At 38.7% G+C, this 25,692-nt stretch overlaps 1 protein-coding gene across 7 annotated transcripts; it reads left to right on the forward strand.

Moving 5' to 3' along the window:
* The first annotated feature begins 14,682 nt into the window (after nucleotides 1-14,682).
* On the forward strand, nucleotides 14,683-24,860 carry LOC139285296 (arfaptin-2-like). 7 transcript variants are annotated; one of them, XM_070905836.1, is made up of 10 exons: nucleotides 20,237-20,283; nucleotides 20,648-20,756; nucleotides 21,553-21,661; nucleotides 22,085-22,147; nucleotides 22,707-22,793; nucleotides 22,935-23,038; nucleotides 23,197-23,418; nucleotides 23,498-23,655; nucleotides 23,768-23,942; nucleotides 24,705-24,860. In XM_070905836.1, exons 1-10 carry the CDS (start codon nucleotides 20,237-20,239, stop codon nucleotides 24,858-24,860), a joined length of 1,230 nt encoding a protein of 409 aa, XP_070761937.1. The 7 variants fall into 7 exon arrangements, with proteins under 7 accessions (XP_070761943.1, XP_070761937.1, XP_070761938.1 ...); XM_070905837.1 differs by lacking the exon at nucleotides 20,237-20,283 and having other exon boundaries at nucleotides 20,658-20,780; nucleotides 22,085-22,150; XM_070905838.1 differs by lacking the exons at nucleotides 20,237-20,283; nucleotides 22,085-22,147; nucleotides 22,707-22,793 and having other exon boundaries at nucleotides 20,658-20,780.
* The last annotated feature ends 832 nt before the right edge of the window (nucleotides 24,861-25,692 follow it).

Raw genomic sequence — 25,692 nt, forward strand, 5'->3', positions numbered from 1 at the left:
TCCATTATTACTGTTGGTCTTGGTAACATTGTACTTAGTAGAGGTTTGGGAAACATGGACTCCGACAAGCTTAACATTGATTGGGCCACAGATCACATGTTGTTGACTTGGTCCTCTCTTTATTGTATATGGAAAGTCAATGAAAACAAAAAGGTGTGTACATTGTCGTTTTTTAAAAATTATTTTCTCACATTTGCTAATACTTATGTAGCATGCACACAAGCTCAATCAAAAGTGAACCACAGCATCACACTGGTGTAAATAAATCAGCATGTGTGCATGAATACCACATGCAAGTCTGGCGGCAAGCTGACCAGGAAAAGGATCAGTTATGTACTTTCCTAAAAAAGCTACTGTACATGTATTTCTAAGGGGACTACATTCTGTTTACTTTTGGTTGGGCTCAAAGAAAAGAGTTTAAAATAATTTAAGTTTTCTGGAAAGCTGTAAGAAGCTAGTGCCCCTTGCCCCAATTAACATTGTTGTTAATTGTTGTTAAACATTGTCCCTTTAAAACTTTGAAAGCACATGAAAGCTCATTTGCATTCTGTTTCAGTGTGGTCAGTAAGCTACCTGTGTTCATGCTGTTCATGCTTAAAGCTGCTTTTTCACAGAGGAAGCATCCAGCCTTTGAAATCCTTGAACCTGGAGAACAAAAGTGTTGTTATTCGTATTGATAAGTTCCACACTTTGATCAAAGGATATGCTAATCAGCTAATTTAATGCACTGTTGTACGATTTCCCTTTGTTACCAATATAGCACCTGAATATCTGAATAGATGCAATATTCTCTTTTTCTTGAAATACAATAAGAGAATGAGTTATTACTGCTCTGGTAGCATCATGCTCTTTACTGGCAGCCGTATCTCTACCGTTCTCTTGTTGCTTCAAGATTCAGGTGCTGCTTGTTTCAGTTAAGTAAGCAAAAAGCTGTATAACTTGCAGACCTTTTCTGATGGTACCACGTAATTTCATGATAGTTTCATGTTGTTTTATCTTCCTCATGCAAGTCTCAAAGTGTCTCTAAAACAAAAGGAGTCTATGAATGTCTGAAGAGGATTTTGATGTTTTTCTTTGTAGCTGTCATGACTTCTTGCATATCATAGCAGCACCTTAGAAAAAAGGTATAACATCTTTGTAAAATCATTTGTTCCTCTTCCTGAATTATGAATTATGAATTATTTGACAGTGGCTTTCTAGGTCACAATTGATTTATTGCCATTGGTGCAAGTCGTCCATTGGTGCAAGCCTTATAATGAACTTTGCCATGTTGTATGTAGTACATACTTATATTCAATTAGTATGTAGTATGGTAGAGCTGAGGTGGAGCAAGTGAACAGTTTTAGGTCCGCATCACAGAGAACCTGTCATGGACATCACACATGTCCACCTTGGTAAAGAACGACTTTTTTAATGAAACTTCAGAAATCAAAATTCCTGTGCCAGGTTCTTGTTAACGTTTACAGAGGAGAAATAGAAAGCATCCTGACAGGAAACATTACAAACTGGCAAGGGATGTGCACGGCCCAAGAGGGCCTTGCACCATGGGACACCATCATTGGTATCCATCTACCAAGCATCAGTGACATAGGTGACGTGAGGTGTCTGCACAGAGCTCAAAAGGATACTTAAAGACAATACCCACCCCAGCCACAGCCTGTTTACCCTGCTGCCGTCTGGCAAGCGAAACAGAAATATACGCTGCCATACCACCAGACTACAGGGCAGCTTCTTTCCTCAAGCTGTGAGACTCCCCTACTCATCCTCTGCACTCCACCATAAATAAATTGCATGGAAACACTGGCATTGCATGTTATACTTTCTGGGTGAATATGTGTATAGTTATATATGTATATAAATATATATAACTGTATATATTCTATTTCATTTTAATTTACTATATTAAAATTAAAATATTCGTAAGTGTGTGTGTAGCATGAAGGGGCGACAACTTACATTTCATTGTGCAACCTTGACCTTGACCTTGAATTGGGACACAGTGTTGTTGGAGACTATGCAAAATTACACTTTATGATGAATTACAAACTCAGTCCATTACATAACAGAGTAAGTAATATTTACATCAAGACACAGGGTCTGATTTTAACCTGATTTTATTTAATAGACCACCTGAAAAAGGGTGCAGTGTTGTCGCTCCACCCAAAAACGATGGTAGATTCTTTCAAAATTATGGCAAGTAAATGATTTATCTTACCAGGCATTGACAGGTGAGTAAAATAGTACTTAGTGACCAAGATTACATCACGTCAGACTTTTAAATGAAACTGAAAGACTCAGGCTCTTCAGAAATCAGCAAATTGCCTTTCTGCATAGAAAAAGATCTGCAGTCAAATTTGGTTGGTTGAGCATACCTACCTGACATAAAAGGTAGCCAAAACATTAACCCTTACTCAGATGTTCCAGAGAACAGCAGTAGAGAACTTATATAGCCTTGTACGCATAATGACTATAACGACTGGAGGATATAATTGTTTTAACATGGCTTCTGCTGAAGAGCTTGTGCCATTGGTCTGTCTCACTGTCTCATGTTCAAAAGCACTTTCTATAATGAAGCTACCAAAATAGGCAGACTTTCAAAGGTAGTTAACCAGGGCTAGATAATGTCCCTCTTTTTTATAATCTAGGCAGTGATCTCATCTTGATGACATAGTATATGAAGTGACAGATAAAAAGAGGAATACCAGCTGTGAATGATATGGGCTTGTGGACATAAGGAATGGGAATCTTTGCATTTGGGTGAGAGCTGCTTTATCTGAAGGCCCTTTGGTAAGGATCAGACTCTTCTCTGGAGAATCCCAGGCTACCGTCCAGTTAAAATGAGGCCAGACCAGAGAGAGGTCTCTCTGCTCATGCTTGGATTACCCATAAACCCCTCATACCTGCAGCTTGCACGGAAGTCTCCGCTCCTTGTTCCCTCAGCAGAGGGCCAGGCTCCAGGGATGCTCCATCCTCAGCTTACCACAATCCTTTCTCCAAACACTCCAGAGACACTTTTTCCCCCCTCTGATCGTCTTGTCTCTTACGAGTTCTGTTTTTTCCCCTGCTCTCTCTTCAAGGTCTTGCCAGGCTACTTGCGTGACTAGAGGGAGTGGAAAAAAAGGTTTCAAAACCCATTGGCACGCGAGCCCCAAATCTATTTTTGGAGAGCGTTCTTTTTTTCTTTGAAAACAAAAAAGCCACAGGGAGAAATAGGCAATACTGGGGTGAAGGGGGTCTGTTTCTCATTTGGTCAGGCCTGCCTCCTGTCCTGCCCCGCCAGCGTCAGAACCACAGCACTATGGGGAAAGAGGGTGGCTTAGACTAGGGAGGAGAAGTGTTTTTCCTTCAAAACCACGGCCAAAACTATGGACCCTCATCTTAGCCCTTGTCACTTAGCAACCAGCCCAACCTGCTTCCCATTACTAGGCCATCTGCTTGTGTTTCAGGCTTTACTTTGTTTTGATTTGTTTCGCCCCTTTTTAACTTTTGTCTTGAATTTTCTGTGATTAAATTACTGCATTTAAATTCGTCCTTCATTGTTAATTCATTTTCATCAGGCATTGTTTGGTTGGCCTGCTGCAGAAGCATTTACTGCAGTGCAGCCATGGCTTACGTCCATTCTGCCTTGGTGATTTGTTGCAGTTATTGTGTACAGTTTCTGGAGGAGACAGACAATGAGATAGGAATTCAATAAATGATGTATGAGGCGTTTATTGTTTGACAACTGTGAACATATACATGTTTTGGCTTGTTTGTAGAGCAATATCTTATATACACTATGTATAGGGTTACAACAGCTCTGAATTTTGTCCAGTTAACTGAAGTCAGTGCTTTGAAAATTTTTGGACCACTTTATTTGAAGCAATTGTAGCATTGTAAAACAATGATGACGTTGGATGGCAACAAAATTATCAGGTGCACGCTGAATGCTCAAATCCACCCCTTAATTTATTTGACTGCAACACAATTTACATAAGTTTAGCATAATTTTAAATCTGGCATATGTAATCCTCTTTGATTGTTGATGAGGATGTTTGTTTATGCCAAGTTAAGATTTCCTTTGTTTTGAGGAAGAGGCTACAAAATGACATGGGGTCTTGTCTGAAATATACACTGTAATAAATTCAAATGATGATGATGTAACTGTTTTTAAGACTTTTATGTAGGGCTATTAAGGCTGACAACTATCTGAGTTTATAATGACAACAGTTGTAATTATGCCAATTTGGGCAAGAGATGCTGCAGTCTGTCAGTCTGACGGGCCAACACATTATGGTATGAATGAAAATGGAGAGCTTTGTGGTTGTAGAGTATAATGACTCACAGCAGTGTGCTGCTGCACTGATGACGAAGTGTTTCCCATCACTGATTCTGTGATGGGAAATTTCTTGTAGAGACTTAGGAAAACCACTGTGCCCTCAACTCATTCTGTCAAAACAAAAGCCTCTTTTCCTATTTCACTATACTGTACAGCAGCAGAGTACATGGCTAAATATCTGTACAGTATTGGTTTAGACTATCCAAGCCAAGCCTCCTTGTTATCCACTTGAAAAGTCTCAAATGCAAAACTGTCATTGCTGTTGCATGTCTCTAAAATAAATTTGTAGTGCATGTACACACTCCCAAACCAAAGAAACCAACTGAATCTGTAGATCCTGCTATTATTATTCATGCACTACACACAACATTTGCTATGCATGACCATGCTCCGAACAGGAGGAACACTTTTTGATGTTAGTATTGATTTAAGTGGCTCCATGACATTTTGTCTGGCACCACTTTCAGGCTAACCTTTGGCTTAAACAACAGGCACTTGAGGTCTATTGAGTGCTTTCTTGTATATAAAGAAATAAGAAAATAAACCACTCCATCACATTTCTGCAACAGTGTCGCTTTAACTGAACAACATGTGGGTGAGGGCTTTATCTCTTTTTTGGAAGCAGGATCAAGTGGATCAAATCAATCAATTTTCTGTTATTGGAGAAATCGATTAAAAAAGGAGTACTTGACTGTTGAAATTGGATTATGATTAGAGAAAGAGTTAGATACCCCATGACAAATCTTCTGTAAGACCACTACAATAAATGTATTAGGTTTGTTATTGGCAAGACCCGAACCTCTGCTGAAGGTCGGAATGATTCATTTTTGGTAAGATTTCTGAAAGGTTTTGAACAGATGAAGCAGTATTATCACTGCCTCCTCTCAATGTGCTTATCTATCGAATCTTTAACCTCACAACATTTCATGTGTTTCTAAAAAAAAAAATGTAGTGTCCCATTTTTTAGCTTGAGAATTTACCATGTTGATCTAACCTTGTTAGTGAGAGGATTATTTTCATTAGTTCGATATCTCTATGGGAATCTGGCTCAGAGTTGGGCAAAACCTTTGGAGAGTCAGATTGATTGACTGAATGCAAACAGATTCCAGCTCCCTCCTTCTTAGTGAATCTTAGAAGCATGGGGAGAAACACTGGTTAGTAGATCTCTTCTATAAGAACAGCTGCAGGTAGTGTCAGAGAAAAACACTGAATATATTGAAATCTTGAAAGTATCCCCATATAATGATCAGCCAACTTCCATCTCCGTAGAGTATACAGGTGATGAGGGAGAAATATTATAAAGTACTCAGGAGAAAAGTGGCCTCATAGTGGCACATAAACATACTTTCTAGACAGCTTTGGTCTGATAAACCAACACTAAAATCCAACAGCTGTAACTGAGGAACTCAGCACTCAACACCTGCTTTAACAGATACCTCTACCTTCCAGCACTATCCATCTAAGGGACATAAATCTGGGACTATGAAAACATGCACTGACAGGCATGAGTAAAAAGACCAGAAGAAGACATGAGCCATTTTCATCTTTCTTCTTATTAAACTATCATATATTAAACTGTACATGTCTTACTTTGTAAAATATTAGAATTACTGTGACAATACATTGTGCATTCAGCTTTATGCAGTACTGACAACAAAAAGAAACGTCAGCTGAAATCTTGGCAATCATGCAAGCAAGCTTACTAACTATAAAGACCATGAAAACCCTATCATAATCCTATGTTTATGAAATTATGTATATTAGGTGCCAAATGTGAAAACACCTTGAGCTCAGGTAGATAGTTAAAACTGGTAACATACTAGAAGACATTTAAAATCCTTACCAACTATAATGCATTAAACAAGAGATTCTTCAGATTACAGTTGTAGACAAGCATGCTGCACTCGGATTTCCATTGTTAACTAGCTAAAACCATATAATGGTCAGATTTGCCTCATTTACAGTTGTAAAAATCAAACATGTTTTGACAGCTCCTACTTCTATTTCACAGACTGCAAGCTTTCCACAATCTTGAAAATCACTCAGGGTTATAATCAGCCTTTAAATCTTTTAGTATTGCATGTTCCCAGCTCAATAAATGATGAACACTTGTTGACAGATTTATACATTTGTGACTGATGACCCTAAAAACAAATATAAATGGGCTGGTGCCAAACAATAGGCTTAATACATTTTGCACAAGTTTATCTAAAAAGTTCATATGTCTGGCTCCACTGGCAAACAGAGTTATTTAATGCTGAACATTTTCCACTCGACCACCTGATTAAGAACATAAAGAAATATCTAATCCCTGATGCTAATTAACCTTCTGACATCAAAATACACTAAGGCTTGAAAGGGACTTTCAGGCAATTTGGATTTAAACCCGAGTAGCAGACTGATAAACAGATTTCTGGCCTTTTAGGGTCTGGCTTTTAATAATTGTGTTTCTGCTCTGTGTTGATGGCATGGAGCACAGTAAAGCACGGCTGTGTTTGTGTTTTCTTTGAGCCGGAGGGATTCCAGCACGGTCCCACCAGACATGAACATAACTGCCAGCCTTGAGGTTTGAACAGTGGACTGACATACTTAACCTCATCAGTCACTGCACACTTTCTCTCATTTGCATATGATACTTGGCTGTTTGAAAAAGGTGAACAATAATAAAGTTGCAGCCAAAGGGGCAACAATAATTTATGATGATCCCCAATGATGTTTATATCAAATACACACACTCTCTACCGCTTTGAGGATTTATTATGGCGCACACGATGAATCGAGAACATATGGCAGTGCTTAGCTGCCAAGTGTTTTTTTTTTAAGGCTCACTATACTCACAGCTCAATGAGGAGTGGTGAGATTGCTAACATTGAATGGGGATGTTAGCACAAAGGTGCACAGTCACAGAGGAGTGAGTGATTAGTGTGCCTTCCTCAGTTAAAGCTCTTAAATTTCCCATATTGTCATTGGCATTTTTATTCAGTACACACCAAAAATGCAGCTCAAATATTTTAGCTGAAAAAAAATTTACTTTCCACATTTAACTTTCACATAAAACTGCACAATGACTCCTGGAACCTTTCTCAGCCAAGAAATAGACACAATTCTTTGGCTGTGGTTTTTTTATCCTCCTGGTCCTGGGAAACAAGAGCTTTGTTGTTTTTTATTCTAATCAAGAACTGAGCTACACCTGGGATGCATGAAGGCAAGTAACTGCAATTAACAACCTTTTGTTATACAAAACAAGCAGTACTCTAGACCCTGAGGACTAGCACTGAAAACCATGGCCCTGTGAGCTCCCTCACCCAACTTTATTCCACTCAAACTTTCGTGTTTACAATAATACAAATAAAGGGTCTACTGTACGCTGTAACCTGCTACCACTGACACTGTATGGTCGATCACACATTTATATTGCTCTTTTAGAATCCCTCCTGTCAATGTATAAACAAACTGCTTATCTATTTGGCCTGTTTTGCATTAGCTTTGAATGCCACAGAGTGCTTGCTGAGAATTTCACATAGTTTTAATTGATGTCTCCTTTGCTTGCAACTGCGTCACATGATTAATTGGATTTTTCACATGTCCTTTTTGGCTGCATGTTTCCAGTTTATTTCCTTGTTTCTGTCATGATTGACAAATCTTAATAGACTTTTTTCACAGCAGACATTTTGGCACGTCATAGCAGGAAAGGCTCAGGTGTAATGGATAACATAATAAACGACTGCATTCCATTTAGGTGAGCTAGTTCTACGGCCCTGGTGTTGTGCATGCTGGCTCGGTGGCCTGACTTTAGGACACTTGATGGAACTGTCATTAACGAAATGTGTTTCACCTGTGCTTTACCTGCCATGACAAGTCAAAATATCTGCTGTGAAAAGGGTCTATAGCATCAGAAAACATTAAGAACTTAGATTCAGTTGATCGATCGCTAACATAAAAGGAGGCAGTGTAGCTTGGTGAATTGTTTATTCAAAAATGATCATGTGTCTGTCATGATGTTTTAAAAGGAAACTGGTCTGAGTCTCCTGCAGCATGTTGCCTGACACTTAACTTTGTGCTAAGTTGTGGAAAAAGCTCTTAGTTTTGGTGTTAGTTTTGTCACCATATGGGAACATTGGATGTTTTTATGACCACCATGCTGCTGGTTATTTGTCAGTGGTTTCACAAATAGCTTTGGAAGCCACAAGTCTTATAAAATAAGTAGCTGAATAATTAAACATCTACAAAACAATATAAATTAGACAGTTACGACAAGAGATTGATAATGATATGGTGTGCAAAATACATAGAAAAAAATATTGTATAGATTGTTTTAAATGAAGTCATCTGCTTATCTGCATTGACATGATGATCTAGTAGAAAATAAATAAAGTTAGCCACTGAATAGAAAAGCTCAAATTAATGAAAAGCAAGTCTGAAAGCGTTTTAAGCCTTTTCTGTCTAATTTATCTTTTATTTTCTGCCATAAACAATATTTATCTCATCTTACCCAACATCCCTCTGCACACTCACTTTGTGTTGGGTCAGGAGCTATGACCTTTTTTCTGATAGCTGTTTACATGTGGGTGTCACAGACAGGCGTGAAAGAGCCTCTCCAGTTTCCATTGTACAATCACGTCCCACATGCTTTGTGCAATTCATTTGTCGGCTTGTTGACTTTAAAGTATACTATGCTTGAGTGTTGTGCATTTAATGTAGAAACACTGAAAACATAAGCTATTGCTCTGATATGAAATATGTGGTGAAGAGTTTAATTTAAACTTGAGCAGAGGTCTAATTAGCTAGAATAAGTGAAAACACCCTTTATTGGCATGCAGAGCCTTACCTAATTTAAACAGAATCTGCACTTTATAATACAATAATATATAATATATTTTCAGTTATAGCAGCTGTATACGTGTACAATATGGCAACAATACTTGAATACCCACAAAAATACACTGTTTTGTCTGGATTCTTGGGTGCCATTCTTCATCTCTGCCCCGAGTTCGTCCAGTCCAGTAAGAGGACTTCTGTCGTAAATCAACGCTCTACCCAACAACAGTGTGGTGAGAGTGGTGGGAGCCAAGTAGTTTGAACTGCACTTCTCCAGCTGGGCGTCTGGAAGAAGCCCAGCTACTGAGAGAGCTCTGAACAAGAGCTGTCTACTTCAAGTGGAAAGTATTTTAGCCTACAGTCCCATCTGCTTTCACTTTGATTCTCCATCTAAATAGATAGTGTGTACAGTGTGTGGACGATTATGTGTTTTACACTGCAATTCACTTCAAAAATATTGATGTTATGGAGATTTTCTCTCATCATCATAAGCTGTTCACTATGCAGGGTCTGCTTGGATCTTGGAGTTACACACTCAGCATCTCATAAAAGTTATGGCTCATAATTACAAAACTTTTTACTGCTCATAGGAAACTATTAAGTTTCAAACTTTAAACTCAGACAAGAATGTCATTGATATTCTCAGAAATTGCCTGCTTGTTCCTTTGAGTCCCCTACATAAAAATAGACTTTAGTGTTACCAGAAAAATAAGCCACATGAGGACTGAAGTTTAATCTTACACATAATGTCTATGCATATGGATAATGTTAAATGTGTGTGAGGGTGTGTCTATTCTGGTGTGCTACGGTGGCTGGTATAATTAAAACTCACAGCATTCATTTTTGCTGTCATAGTGTCCTTAGAGCAAGGCCCTAAAAGCTTTCTGCTTGCATCTTGTTAAATAAAATCAAAGTAACAGAGAGACAAGAAATGCAATCCTAATCCTCTAAAGTAGTACTGGAAATTTTTGGCTAAAGCTAAATTGCAAAGAAACAATGTTATCACTTTATTACGTCTAGTCTGTATGTATGTTATATAGGGTTTTTGTCTTGGGCCTAGGACAGTCCACTTTAGCCCCACTGTGCCAAGCCAAGCCGACAAGCAACGAGAGAAAGGACCATTTAAAGAGCTACAACATCATTGTGTCAACACAATAAAACTGATCAACAGCAAGCACCAAGAGCTCTATGCTGAATGCTGTTGTTTACACCAACACAGAGGAGAAATGCATCAATCTGACTACTTCAGTGGCTAGAAACCCCCTCACATGTTCAAGGTGAGTGAGGCAGGCCACGCCTTTTACCGTGCCACCACTTTGTAATGGAAGAACCAATTGAGTTGTGCCAGAGTGGCTCGTCTGTTTGTGGCTCTTCACGACATGGCTGGGTGCAACGATCCTACCATAAAGGAAAAAAACCTAATAGAAAGTGATAGAGACCCATTTTATTGACATTGCCATGAAACCAATGTTGACCTTTGAGGGAAACAGATGTAGTCTAACCTGTACAACGCTATCCTATTAAACTTGATTTATACTTCTTAGAAGTCACAGTTACGTCACCTAACCTGTACAACTTGTGCCACTTTCTGGTGTGGCCAGGCACTATTTTATTGCTAACCCTGTGATTAACCCTAGCTAAATATCTTCACTACTTTTCACACTGTTGTACTGCCTGGAACTCTTTTTCCTGACACATTGTAGTCGCAGATAGTCCATTTATCTACACGGGATTATCCATATAAAGTGTTACCAAGGAATTATTGCCAAAACCTACTGTGTACTTTAGGGAAAGTGAAATGAATAAAGATGTGGCTGTCTCCAACTTTTAGCTTACACAAAATTAGTTTGTGACTGGACCTGACACATTTTCCTTCAATATCATATATCATGCATCTTCAAACTACCAACAGCAGTTTTACAGGTGACTTGTAGTATTTCATATTCTACAGTACATGTGGGATGGCTGCTACCAACATATTTAAGGGTGAGTCTGGTTTGATTATTATGATGTCTATTTGGCAAGACTAGAAAGGAGTCCAGTGTATTGGTACTGTTCCACCCAAGACCCAGATGCCGCAAGATACAGATTAAAAGCATATGTAGGCAAAAATAATGTAATACAATTATAAATAATGTAATGTTCTATTTATTAAACATAAAACAGGAATAAAGATTTGTTGATGGCAGACTTGAAAAGGTCTGTACATTCAAGATCTCGGTCGAAATGCTAATTATTGTACAGGCTGTTGGTGGAGGGTCTGCCTGAACTTTGACCATGCAAAATACTGTAGTCTACACAGTCAGCTATTTCTGGCCCTCAGTGTTGAGATTGGTCATTATGCTGTAGGTTAAAAGAGAATAGAATAATATGTATCATAATGTTATATAATAAAATATTATTTAATCTTTTTTTTATTGTATTTCTTATTTTTCTTTATCTTCTCCACATGCTGGTTGGGCTGTTTTTCTATTCTTTGCAGAGCAAACTTTCCTTGTCAGTTGGCACAGGGGTGCAATGGCTGTAGGAATACTACCATCACGTGAATGTTGTACTGCAGGGTACATTTTGTTTAGATATTTATCAGTCTACTCATGTTTAATATGGAGGACGAATAGTCAGCCATTGCAACAGGTTTACTATTGAATTTTGGGCAAAAGCTACAGCAGAAGTAGATCTGAAATTCAATTTACAATTTTATTGGAATTCCATTTGACAACTTTGAACATTTTGGATTTGACTCCTGAACAAGGGGTTGGAAGGGGTACAGTCATTTCTGTTAAATTAGATTTTTAAACCTGTATGTGACCCCTGTTGCTTTGAAAGAAGGCCCACGTTGAAAAATGACATACTGTAATGTGAAAAGGTAAATCAATCTAGGTGCATCGTGAGTGTAGTATACACTTGGTCTGATCGGGGATTTGGGATTTGCAGAGCTAGAGTTGAACTTCCTGAAGTTATTAAGGTCCTCAGTGATCCTCTCTTGGTCTGTGTTGATGAGAAAGTGGTGCTCTGATTTGCAAGTCTGGTTTAAAACTTCAAAGAGTTTCCTTTAGTATTCACAGAGTGGGAGGTGAATCATGATTCTCCCCTTAATACTCATGGAAAAAACCCTAACAGGCTCATTCTTCCCTTACCAAGGTTTTGACCATTTCCTACAGTTAGCAACCTCTTTTTGACACCAATTCCATCTACTGCCTTGTCAGAAACTTTTAATTGAAACTGAATAAACCACATAGCTCCTAATGCTTCCAAAAAGCATCAAAACCCACAATAGAGACATTTTCTGTTTAAGCCGTTGTCCAACCCACATTCACATTTAACATTGATTGGGAAAACATCTTCAGAAATTTGGACATACTGCTGACTGGTGCATCACTCGAGGATATGTTGTGTTTTTAATCTATTACAACTTAACCACATACATGCTTACATATCTTTTATGTCACAGCAGCAGTACATGAACCCAATGCCTCTTCACCCACACCAATGGTGGTGGTGCTGTCATGCAAGGTGCTGGCCTGCTCAGCTCAGCTGGATCAAACCATCAATCCTGTGATTAATGGATGACCTGTTGTATCACAGCCACCCCAGAAAAAAAACCAGAAAAAATATTTTACATTATAGGATAGTGTTGGAAGCTACAAAAAAAGAAATGTGTGACAAACAAACAACCGACTTATTCAACTGGCTGTCCTGCACACATGCAATTCAGAATTTAAGTACAAAACAGAGCTACAAGGAACTTTCACATATTTGTTTTGTTAGTTATGCTGTAGCTTTTAGGAAACATGAGTACACAGACAAAGAGCATGTATTCCTGGGGACCATACCTAACACAAAGTACTTTTCTATCAATTATTTCTTAATGCACCAAGTTGTTAGGCTACTGGCTACATTTTACATAACACCTTTCAAAATGTAGGTTACAAAGTGCTTTACAAAAGGATAACAACAAGCAAAAACAGGAGACATAGCACAATAAATACAAAAACAGTTAGATGCATCACAAATCAGTGCATGTACCTCAAGCATAAAAAAATAATTATATTAGCTTACTGCACTTATTGTACCAGTGATATTTTGAAATGTTCTTTCTAAATGTATCAGGCTTCAGATTCATAATTTCAAGCAGATTTACATATCACTTTGAACACTGCAAGACACCAGTCATGATGTACTGTGCCTCATAAAATGTGTAGAAGCCTGGCAAAAGTTGGACTTTTTCTCTGCAGTGCAGATAGGGTCTGTAGTTGAGCCATTAACCAACACAGACACATCTGTGAAGCAGCCTGTACCTTAATGAGTGACAGATTTAGTATTTAGAGTGTAGGGCTTTGGAAAGGGTACCAGGTTGAAGGGACTCAGAAGTCTGAGTTGATGGTGACAGAGGGTGACAGAGGGTGAAAACAGATCTTAATCAACACACGTCGCTTGGATCCACATCTGCTTTATCACATCTCGCCTGTTGCTGTGATTTAGAGGGCAAGACGCCTACAGGTGCTGTTCCACTTACTGCATGCCAGAGGAATCATGTCCCGTGTGATTAAGAAAAGAAAGAATAACAGAGGTCAGATATTACTGTGCAGGACTATTTCTGCAACTTGTACTTCTTTGTTTGATACTTGCTGTTGAATTTTTCAGAATAAATGCAATAAATCTTTAGTTGATGGCTTTGTTTAATATCAATCTGCAAAAGTGTATGATATGAGCATGACATATATCTTCCATCAGTCATGGAAGACAAAGATACATTAGACATATTTTATTTTTTAGCCTTCAATGGAATTAAATGTATTACAAATATTTCTTATAGTGTTTACATTTTGTGCATTGCCTATTTGAACAATGGCGGTTAAACAAAGTTTTCAAATCCACATAATGTACTAATTATGTAATTTTTAATGTTATTTCAGGAGACAACAAGCTTATTCTTATCCTCTATAGTCACATGTAATAGGCATACTCTCTGCTCGGGATCTGAGTACACATCCTTGATGTCCATGATGCAGTTAAAAAGCCCCACACTGGTAGATGAGAGCTGAACTGAAATGCTGAATATTCTGGATATTGTTGGATGTTGTAAATCTCTCGTCAGTGTGACACAGCTTTTGAAAATAGTACACTTAAATTAGCAAACATAAATGGCGGTGTCCATACTTTCAAAAAAGTGGATAGGTGGATGTGATTACGCTTTTACCAGGAGTCACACCTTCCTTGGAAAGTCTCTGCCAAGGTGCTGGAAGTGAGACTGCAGCCAATAGTCAAACCTATTCAAAAGAACAATTTGGATTCCTTCTTGGTTGTAGAATGGTGCGCTTGTTATCCTCTCAGCTAACTGAGGCATCATGAGAGTCTGCTAATCCTGTCTACATGTGTTTTGTGAATTTGGAAAAAGCTTGCAACCAAGTTCCCTAAAGTATCTTGTGTGAAGATCTGCAGGAGTATGAGTTATTTGGTTCCTGTACATTTAGAATCAGAGCTGTGATGGCTCTCTGAGCATTTTTACGAGCTCGCTCAACATGAGGATTAAGCAGAGGGACGCTATGTGTCCACTCCTCTGCTTGTAATATATTCATGGCCAAGATATCAACACTATCTGCCCCCTCTCCACCAAAGTGCTATAGCTTGCACACAACCCTCAACCTGTCCACTAACTCTCTGCCACCTGAGTGTTGTGAAGAACAGCTATTGGACATTTTCATTTACTTGCTTTTTGGGACTTGAAATTGTAACATTATTTTTAAATTGGACTTATTACAAATCTCCTTTTAAACTCTATTTCTATTGTTACAAGGCATGGTTTGTCATTGCCTTTTCCACTCTATGCCTCCTATTGCATTTCCTCTTGAGGAGCAATCTCTCTACTGAGGTTGTTTCTTCCATGAGCACAATGAAAAGCATGTGATTTTGAACTACGCAAATTAACTTGACACGGTAAATGGACTCTTTGCCCACACACTTACACATCGATGGCAGCCAAGCCATGCAAGGTGCTGGCCTGCTCATCAGGAGCAACTTGGGGTTCAGGTCTTGCTCAAGGACACTTACATATGGACAGGAGAAGCTGGATGACCCACTCTACCTCCTGAGCCACAGCCATCTGCTCACATGACATGTTGGTTAAGGAGAAGCTGCTCCACAAAGCAAAGTCATCAGTAACTCATTCTCCACTCCTAACTCATATGCTGATCAGATATTGTGGTATTTTCCAAGAAACACTATATTCAAAGGATGGCAATGAGATCTGTCATAATAAAAAGTTATCCTAATTACCCTTTAGTCAATAAAAAAGTCAATATAAAATGTGATTGCATGTCCACAAATCACCGTGCTTTGTACAGATTTCCAACAATTTATTTTTCCTTTTTTGCACAGTGGTTTAATGACTTTTAATACACCCACAGGTTTTTTTTCTCAGCAGTCACCGCACTTGGAGAAGCTGCATGATTACTTAGTGAACAGGAGCACACTGTATGCAGTAGCCTGAATAAATCTGAACTGTGGAGGAAGAATCTGGTAAACCCCAAGTCTTCTGGCTCATCGGCTGTAATGTAACTATGAAAGTCTCAAATGTTCGGTATGTCTCAGGAAATCAGCACAGACAATAATTTTAGACAGGAATAAACTGAAAGGACTCTTTTTGTCAAGAAAGGTAGCAGTAATCATGGACATTGCTCTGCATTTGAGGGCCATTTGTAGTTTAAATAGTGACAGTGTCCACAGTATGCTGGGTAAGGTCTGTCAAGAGGTGCTTCATGGCTCAGGATGAAGATTTCATTCACACAGTTTGATTTCAAGAAACACTTACATAGTCATTATAACTTGTCATCATTATAACAGTTTCTTTAAAATGTTGTTAGTGAGTTATAATTATATCACACTAGTATATATAGTTGTATTTAACATGGAGTTCAAATCTCTTCAGCAGTCCTAATTCACGGTTTGAGAAAATGCAGGAAACTAAAATGAATGAGATTGCAAAATTGGAGACCTGCAAAACGAAGATTGCATGGCAAAGTAAGTAAACAGTATAAAGGAACTAAACAACTGCCCTTCGTGCAGATCCTGACCGCAGCCTCTGTGTGCCAACCAAAGGTAGCGTTCATGAAAACAAAATTAACAACTGCTTTAACACTTCAGTGAAAATGCCAACAAGCCCTTGTGGGATTTACGATTCCTAAATTGCCCCCTCAGTTTATTTGCGGCCTCTGACTGGTTGTCCCTCTGATTATGCAGGTGAATTTAATTGGAAACATCAGAGCAATTGCGAAGCCTGTATTTTCTGGGGACCATGGCTCTCACGACATGTACCCAAGGTCATTGTGCTCAGTCCCACAGAGGTGGTTTGTATGGAAGAGAAAATCTGCCTTAAAGAACTTAAACAATATGTCATACTTACTAAACAATATGGAGTTTGTTTTTGTCTTTCTTTTCATGTGTTAAGATATTACTTTCCTCAGTTGTTTGGCACTTCATCTAAGTAATAGAAATACTCTTGACAGCTCTGTGATTATTCTTAAATGAGAGCCTTCAAAAAGAAGAGGATACCAAAAAAATGGAACAAAGAGTCTTTAGTTCAGCAGTGATTCAGTTGAAAACACATCTGTCAATCAAAATAATGTTTCTTGTCATTCAAAGTTTAATTTGCCCATTTAAACGATGCATTATTTCACATAAACCCATATCTATACTTTCTCTGTGATCTAAACCATTTCAAAGCATACATTTATAATTCCTCTTTGAGCAATACTCAATAAAGGGAAAGTATATAAACATGTAATGTTGTTACATGTTGTTGTTGTGTGTGTGTTGTCTTTCAGACATTGTAAAATTGCCATTCACAGCATTCAAGGATCCATTATGGTGATTAATTGCTGTTTCTCTGAGAGAGCATTGATTAAACCACCAACTTGGAAAAAGGTTGACAGACTGTTTGAAATGGCACATTAAAGACACTATAAAGAAATTACTTCCATATGCTCTATAATGTAAAAATTGAGCACTGTTTGTATTTCCCATGGAGGAAAGATGCAGGCAACACTGCCTTGCCATGATTTTCTGAATTCCTCTGTCTCACTCCAGTACTCTTGTTTGCTGCTGCAGAGCACAGGGGACTGTGTGAGGATGAATTTCCCGCCCAACATCTGGAAGCATGCTTAATGATCATTAAAAACAAGATGAACTATTCTCTAAAATGACAGGGGGAGGGGCACACTGTGGTTTAGGTCTCACGCTCCCCTCACATACATACGTTGGCTTTGTGACATGCAGTATAGTCTCAGAGGAGACCCCGCCTGAGACCTTTAAAATTTAATTTGGTCTTGTTCTAAATTTATAGGCAACACTAAATTTACATTCTCCTGTGTGAGAATTGGGTGTCTTAAAATTTCTATCCAAGGGTGAGAGTAGAGAGAGCTTGACAACTGGCATAAACCCCCCGCCGCTTCCCTTGTTAAAACATTAAACAGTTGACTGTTATGAACTACATCTGTGATGTTTATCACATCAACATGCTGAAACGTGAGATAATTTGTGATTAAACTCTGCTTTAATAAGCCTTAAGTACCTAATTGCAGCTTGCAATCTTGTACAGTACTAGTAACAAACTGCTGCACATTATTTCCTTTACCTCTGCTCCAAAAAACAAAAGAACTGGTTTTAAAATTCAAGACTCTGCAACAGCAGGCTGTTTGTGGTCCATGAATAATGTGGAGGTCAAAGGTACCGGAGCCAAAGGATGTTGAGTCAGTCACTCTCTTCAAATGGTAAGTCAAAACATACCCTTTCAATTATTCACTCACCAAACTGGAACTAGAAGTAGCACTGAAATATTTAACTTTGAGCTGATAGGAACAGCAACAGTCTCATTACCTTTTCATTTCTGTTACCTCAGTTCCTGCCTTTTGTAAAAATACATTCATTAATACATTAATAGTCATTGATTGACAAAACATGTATATTATGACCCAAAACACATTACTGTATTGAGTCAGGCTGTTGACAGTATCAACTGTAGCCTTGTTCATTTGCTATGCTAGTGAAGGGTTATACTTTACTTTCTATACTTTCTTATACTAGTCTAATTTACAATCACCTTTTTTGCCAGGTCAAGATATTTACGAGGTGGACTGGTGTTCTCAACAGGTCTTAAAATGCGTTACATAAACTGTACTCAGAATAAAACAGATCACCAAATAGATTAATTCTACAATACATACAAATGTACAAATAGACATATATTATCAGGTCAGGTGTGTAAACTTTGACTTACCAGACTGCAACCTGTAGCATCGCTTTCATACACTATTCAAAGTTTGTGATAACTCTGGTCAATATTTATTCATTACCTGCATCCATCACATCCTTTTGATGGATGAATGGAAGGCTAATGTGGCTGTACCTCAGTGATTCTCAAACGTTTTCTGTCACACGCCCCTTCAGAAGCTGAAAAATGTTCATGGCCTCCCCACACCAGAAAAAGTGGATTTAAACAAAAGAAAGTAAAATGGCCTAAGCGTCAGAGTGCTTTAGCTTGGTTATCACCACATGAATCATATTCATGCAACTTTAGCTCTGTTCACACCCCCCCAGTTTGAGAACCACTGCTGCACCTTAAGGCCAGGGTTTGTTTGACAGTGTCACCCAACAATTTCAAAAGTTCCTTTACCTCTTCAGAATGGTTTGCCACCATGGAGTGGTGCAAGACATGATAATAGTTTGAATGGGAATAACAGCGCACACTTTGGGACAGTCGCTCCTCAGCGGTATTCATGGTGTTGCACTCATTTGCACATACAAAAAGGAATGGAAATAGAGTTTAAGAGAGAAGTTAAAATCCTGCATACTGTCTTACCTCCTCACACCTGGCAAACTGCAGTGTGAAATGGGCGTGGTTGTCAAATTGTCCATCTCAGAAAGTTGGAAAGATGTTTGGATGCAGAATCCCAGTGTCCACATGCTTTTAGATATCTTCATGAATTGGATGACTGAGAATGGTTACAGACATGTAAACATATACTTTATATGGCTCAGGCATACCTTGTCTAATGTTATGTTAAAAAAATCTATGAATTTTGGGAGGAGGATCAAAAGCAGAACACATATCATCACCAGTCAAATAGCCTTTGACATGTTGATTTTTTGATTAAGGGGAAAACATGAATAGCCCAGCTTCATCATTTGCCATTTTGTTGCCTTTGATCTTGGGGATGCAGTAGTCAAATTCAGTCATGTACAGAACCCTGAAAAAAGGGGCAGAGGATGATGATGAAGAAGAGGCAAGAGGGGGAGAAACGTTTTGTCAACATGAGATTTTAGATGTTTGGAAAATATATCACTTGCAGGAACACTTGCATCAACACATCAAGGAAAACTAACTATTTTACTGTAGGAATACATTGTGGGTGGGTGTGAGGGGTCGGTTCTCTGTTCAGAGCAGGAGTAATTACAGAAAAACGTCTACATTTGGAGACCATGTGCACTTCCCTTGCATCCGTGATTGAAACAAATGAGGCAAATAATTGGAAGTGTGGTCCGTTTACTAGGGTGAGGTCTATCTCGAGGCCTTTCACATCTCAAAACAAACGACTGTATTTAGACAGTTTGATTTCAAGAGATATTGCAATCAATGTAATAGGCAGGACACAACAAACTAATGATTAATACTCACAACATTTGAGGGCCAGCGACTTAATGTAGTTACTGATGGAAAGTTTCTGTATGTGTGACACGTCAGGTTTTCTTTTTACTAGTCAGTGGGCTGTTAGTGACATCTTTAGGAGCAAGAGAGTACTGCAGTTTAAGGATAACGCTACGTCAGCACCGAACGACGTGGAAGATAAAACGGGGGAGGGGGATTGACGATGATGCTACGTTAAAGGTATTATCCTTCAAAATAAAATCATCAATTTACAGTATATGCTTCCAGCCTCTCATTTGTATAATAATAATAACAATAAAACACAATAAACAGCACAAGTTGTACGTTTTACTCTAGTTGCTTTGCATTAAAACCCCAGCCATGTGACTTACAATAGAAGAAAAATCACACAAACTTTTATTTCGAAGTGATACTACTAAAGCTGTTAGCTTGGCTGGATGCAGGGATTTTTTCTGGCTGAATTACATGGAAGCAGGCAGATAACGTGAGCGTTGCAAGAAAAATAATCATGGATGTAACATTGAATGATAATTAAAGACAACGGTGCTTTCCCGTTGAAATAATTTTACATTATAAGTCTGCTGTTTGTGCAAACAACGGCTTGTTTCTCCTTCGGACGACTGGACTTGGCTCCAATATCAGCTTGCTACAGTGGTGAGGAAGCTAGCTGTCAAGTAGAAGCCCACTAGCCAGCCACATCAGCACCGCTGCTATTAGCCAGCCACGTTAGCATCAATGTAAGCTGTTGTCTTTTTTCGATGTGGATCAGAACGCTTTATGATTATCATTTTGTCAAATTACAAACATGATACCATCTTTATGTGTCAGTGTTTGGTGCTGTCTTGCAGAGATTTTATTATGGCAGACAGTATCATGAGCAAAGCTGCTACCATGGAGATCCCCATTAACAGCAATGGAGATACAGGGACTCTGCCAGAGGATGACAGCCTGGAGCAGGTCAGTTGGTCACATTTTTTCTCTGTCTTATTTAATCTGTTCTGACATTTTGTGCTTAGGTTGTGGTTCTCTATCCTTTTTCACATGACATTAGGACTAAGGCTGGTTAGGCCAACTGTTACCTAACCATGCACAGGCCTTCAAAAATGTACAGTAGCTATAAACCATTTCACCATCAGTGCCTGCAACTGGGAAAGATGTGTTAAAAGCATGGAGAGGGAGTAATTATGACATTAATTGGGATAGGATGCTTTAGTCATATGAGCTCTTGCATGACAAGCAGTCAGTACAATTCCTAATTGTAGTGGAGCAATTTATGTCTCATTCTGGTTCAGTCTGACAGGGTTGAGGAAGCTGCAGTATCAATGGTCCCACATGAATAAAATGTCTAATAATAATACAGCACATAAGCAATTTCTTGGTGTGGTCTTTGTGTGCAGGTTGACTTGGATCTCTCCGTTTCAGTCGACAACATATAACAAAAAACAGCATGGTTCCTTTAAATTTGGAAAATAAAATAAGTCTTGTTTTTTACGCGATCCTTGTTTCATATCTCAATCTTGGAATATAGCTAATTGTACACCTATTTATCATGATAACAATAATAATGATAAAAGTTTTGGATGAAGTATACTTCAGCTTGATAATATAAAGAGGTTACAGCTTTTGGTCCCCCAAGATATTTTTATCTTTTCATAACATTATAAGGGTGCTCAGTTTTTAAAGCTGATGAAAAATATTTTTTGCCTTCTTTTAAACTATATTTGTTACCAATATTGTGTTGTAAATCCATTAGGATTTGCAGCAGGTGATGGTGTCTGGACCCAACCTGAATGAAACCAGCATTGTTTCAGGAGGTTATGGAGGACCTGCAGGGGGCATCATTCCTACCAGCTCCATCAAAGGTACTGGTCGAAAAACTGACTGACTGTCATCCTTCACAGGTTTTGCTTTGTTGTTTGTTCTTCACAGTACAGACACGGTTTGCTCTACACATTAATTTTAAGGTGCATTAAGTAAGAGTTGCTAAGTTATGCTAATAACTCTACATCAGTTTAAAAGGGTTGTTGATCAATACAAATGACCCTGCAATTACTTTGCCAGGTGCATTTCTGGCTTCACACAGCCTCCCCCATTCTGTCTGCCATGAGCTGTTCTAAAGATCTGTCAATGTTGTTGCAACCCTTAAGTCACTGAAAGAGGTCGATACTTAAAACCCCTTTAAGAAACCACAGCGAGAGCTTTTCCTCCTTGTATTTTGATGTGTCACTAGAGAGCTGCTGACCTCTAGGCTCCTGGTTTATATTACAAACATCCATATCCCATAGGGCCTGCAATTCACTTCAACCCCGAGTATCTGGACAGAAGACGAGCCCCTGCACCAGGACCAGGTGGCTGTGTATTCTGACAAACTTTTTTTGCTTTCTAAGTTAACCTTTGTATGTTGGTCTGTTTTGGCCCCTTACAAGAGGTTGTGGTATTGCTTGACCAAGGGATTTGTATGCAACCTTGCTTGTACCTCTTCTACTCACAGCTCCAGCAACAAGAAATGTTTTGGCAGCTTTCAAAATTAGGGATGCACTAACCTGACAAGGCTGTCACTTGAAAAGTTGTATTGTTGTTTAATAAGAATGTCCTCTTTTGTACTGTGAAATGCACTCTGGATGTTTTGTCATTGTTTGGTACTTAGCTTTCATCCCATGAAGTCCATTTTCATCTTCTTTAGAAATCCTTTTATTCTGCATGAGAAACCTGCATGGTGGATTATTTCAAAACCCCTTTTAACTCCAACTTATTATGTGTACTCCACCTCAGAACCTAACATTTTTCTTTCAGTCTACATACTCTGCTGTTCAGCTGCATATCTCACTGCCAGGCTTTTTTTGACATATGTTTCACTCCATGCCTTCTTCTCATCGTCACTCTTTATCATCACCATGTTCATTTCAGACATTCGCATGAAATCCAGGGGTGTTAGCTTGCCTAAAAGCCAATCTGCAGCCAGTCGACTTGCCCAACACACAGACCAGCATCCAGGTATCACCAGGCTCATCACCATGTCCACACTGTCCTCACTCATTGTCATGACCCATGCAATTTCTGGCAACCTCTGTCTTGTAAACGTTGTTAAGATAACATGCATTAGAGTGTACATTGTTCTTTTTTTTTGTCTGTTAGGGTCATCGAACCATAACACTAGTAATTCGGCTGAAGAAGTTTCTCGGGGTGTGGCGGTGGAGAAATTGGACAGTGTAAAGAAATGGGGTATAAACACATACAAGGTAGGTATGAATACATACTTTGTTTTTATGTGAAATGTTTGGTTATCCGTTGGTACCAAGCTTATCCATATTATTCCAATATCAGATTTATTAAGTATATTACCTGTATTACCCTATAATACAGTTTAATGTAATCTGTGTCCATATCCACTATACAGTGTACGAAGCAGATGTTCTCAGAGAGGTTTGGACGAGGTTCGCGAACAGTAGACCTGGAACTGGAGGCTCAGATTGACGTGTTAAGAGACACCAAGAACAAGTATGAAAACATCCTAAGACTGGCCACTGCACTCACCAGTCATTTTCAAAGCATGGTACAGACACAACAGGCACTAGGAGACACCTTCACTGACCTCAGCCAGAAGTCTCCAGAGTTGCAGGTATGGTATTGCCAAAACTCACCAAGTGATGTGACATGGATATGAAATTATCAGGTAAAACTTCTGTGTTTCTCTGCAGGACGAGTTTGGCTATAATGCAGAAACACAAAAGCTGTTGTGTAAGAATGGCGAGGCTCTGCTCGGAGCCATCAACTTCTTTGTGTCCAGTGTCGACACCCTGGTCAACAAAACAATGGAGGATACTCTGATGACCATTAAGCATTATGAAAACGCAAGGTAACAAATTCTGACATCCTCTTTAGATGTTGAGCAATATAATCTGAATTCCTGTAGGGCGATCACCTGGAAAATGAGAGTCTGTGACAGCCTTGCCTGTTTTTGCTTGCAGACTTGAGTTTGATGCCTATCGGTCTGATCTGGAGGAGCTGAGTTTGGGCCCTAGGGATGCAGCTACCATGGTCCGCATTGAGATGGCTCAGCATGACTACCAGATCCACAGAGACAAATATGAGAGACTGCGTAGTGATGTCACGATCAAGCTTAAATTCCTGGAGGAAAACAAGGTTTGTAGTTTAAATTTTCTTTTTTCTTTGAAATGCCTGCATATAGTAAGTAACTTGACACCTCCTGAAATCTTGTTTTTGCTGACCTCCAGTGGTTTAACTTTTCACCAGTGATGTAAGGTGTACCCCAGGACACTGTGACATCATTATTGGGTGTGGTTACAGGTGCAACAGTGCACACTTTTGACCACATTCAACCACAGGCATCAGTGATGCTGGGTGTGCTCAGAGGTGAATCAGGCTTGAAACTGTCCATGAGGTAGGGCAGTAAAACACTGATTTTTTAGGCTGGTGTCAGGTTACTCCTTATAAAAAAAACACACTCAAACTTTTGGATAGCTCTCTGAATGCACCCTCTTCTTTGCTGTTATGCATCTATTGAGGCAGACAAGGTCAAACTAAAGGAAGCAGGCAGACTTCTTCATGCACAGACACAAGTATATTCATGCTGTAGATAATTACAGTAAAGAGAGAGAATGCCTCAATTTTGTCAATGCAAAATGAGAAAGATGAAAAGCAACATTAGTCGCAGTATGTAAGACTTTTGATACCTAAAATGTCTTTAAAAGCCTGCTTGACATTTGGGAATACATCGTAGAGGAATGTAATATGCAACTCACTTTTAAGTTCATTTCCCAGAAACTAATCTGAGCAGCTTGTATATGTCATCCTAATAGATGTCCACGGGCTGTACTTTCCTTTTAACACTTGTTTGAACTGTTTGTAATGGCAGAATGTCCCTTTGCTTTTTTTTTTTTCTAGGTGAAGGTGATGCACAAGCAGCTGCTTCTCTTCCACAATGCTATCTCAGCTTACTTTGCTGGCAACCAGCAGCAGTTGGAACAAACTCTAATACAGTTCAATGTAAAGTTAAAGCCCCCAGGATCAGACAAGCCATCCTGGCTGGAGGAGCAGTAAAGAGCGCTCAGTGTACAGTGATGCGCGGGTCAGTGAAGAACTTGACATTGTGGTTAGATGGACAAGAATTAAATGCTTAAAGGAGTATATTGTAGGCTCAGTAGCTGCCAGTGATAACGAAAAACATGACTTATCTCTTTTGTAATGTTTTTCAGCATCACTTATTACATAGATGGAACAACAATTTCAGTTGTATTTAGAGTTGTTTTGTTAAGTCACACAATGAATTTTGTTACTTTCTTATTCTTTAGGTAGCACAATCATTTACATGCATATCACTTCTTATTTATGTACAGTGTAGTCTATTGTGGAGACACCCTTTGGCAGTTTTGCACATGCATTATTTTGTTGATTTTTAATGTTAAAGCATTATGTGTATCACATGCAAGGAATTCCACAAATCAAATGAGCAAAAAGTTTGCGGGATAATGTCAAAAATGTAATGAAATATTTATTTTTCTTGAGTATGCATGACTGAACCATATTCTTCAAATTGTCATTTACAGATTTACATCAAAAACATCAGGATATAGCATAGTTTTCAAAGTTATCCCACTATGTTTCTAATATCGCTTTGTGGAAGACTGAATGGTCAGTTTACAGTTTACATGCATAGAAGGAAAAATATACATAGTGAATATAGTGATTTTCTCAAACTTAATATACAATCCATAATTAGTTTGATCTCCTAAATTTTGAGTACCTGACATGTCCTTATGAATCCAGCACAGTTACAAGTTTACACATGGAAACAAGCCTCAGAAACAGATGGAACTCTTATGTTTCGCAGTAACAGCATCAGCATCAGCATCAGTCTATATATTGGATGCTT

Source organism: Enoplosus armatus, chromosome 5 (genome assembly GCF_043641665.1).
Source record: "Enoplosus armatus isolate fEnoArm2 chromosome 5, fEnoArm2.hap1, whole genome shotgun sequence".
NCBI lineage: Eukaryota > Metazoa > Chordata > Actinopteri > Centrarchiformes > Enoplosidae > Enoplosus > Enoplosus armatus.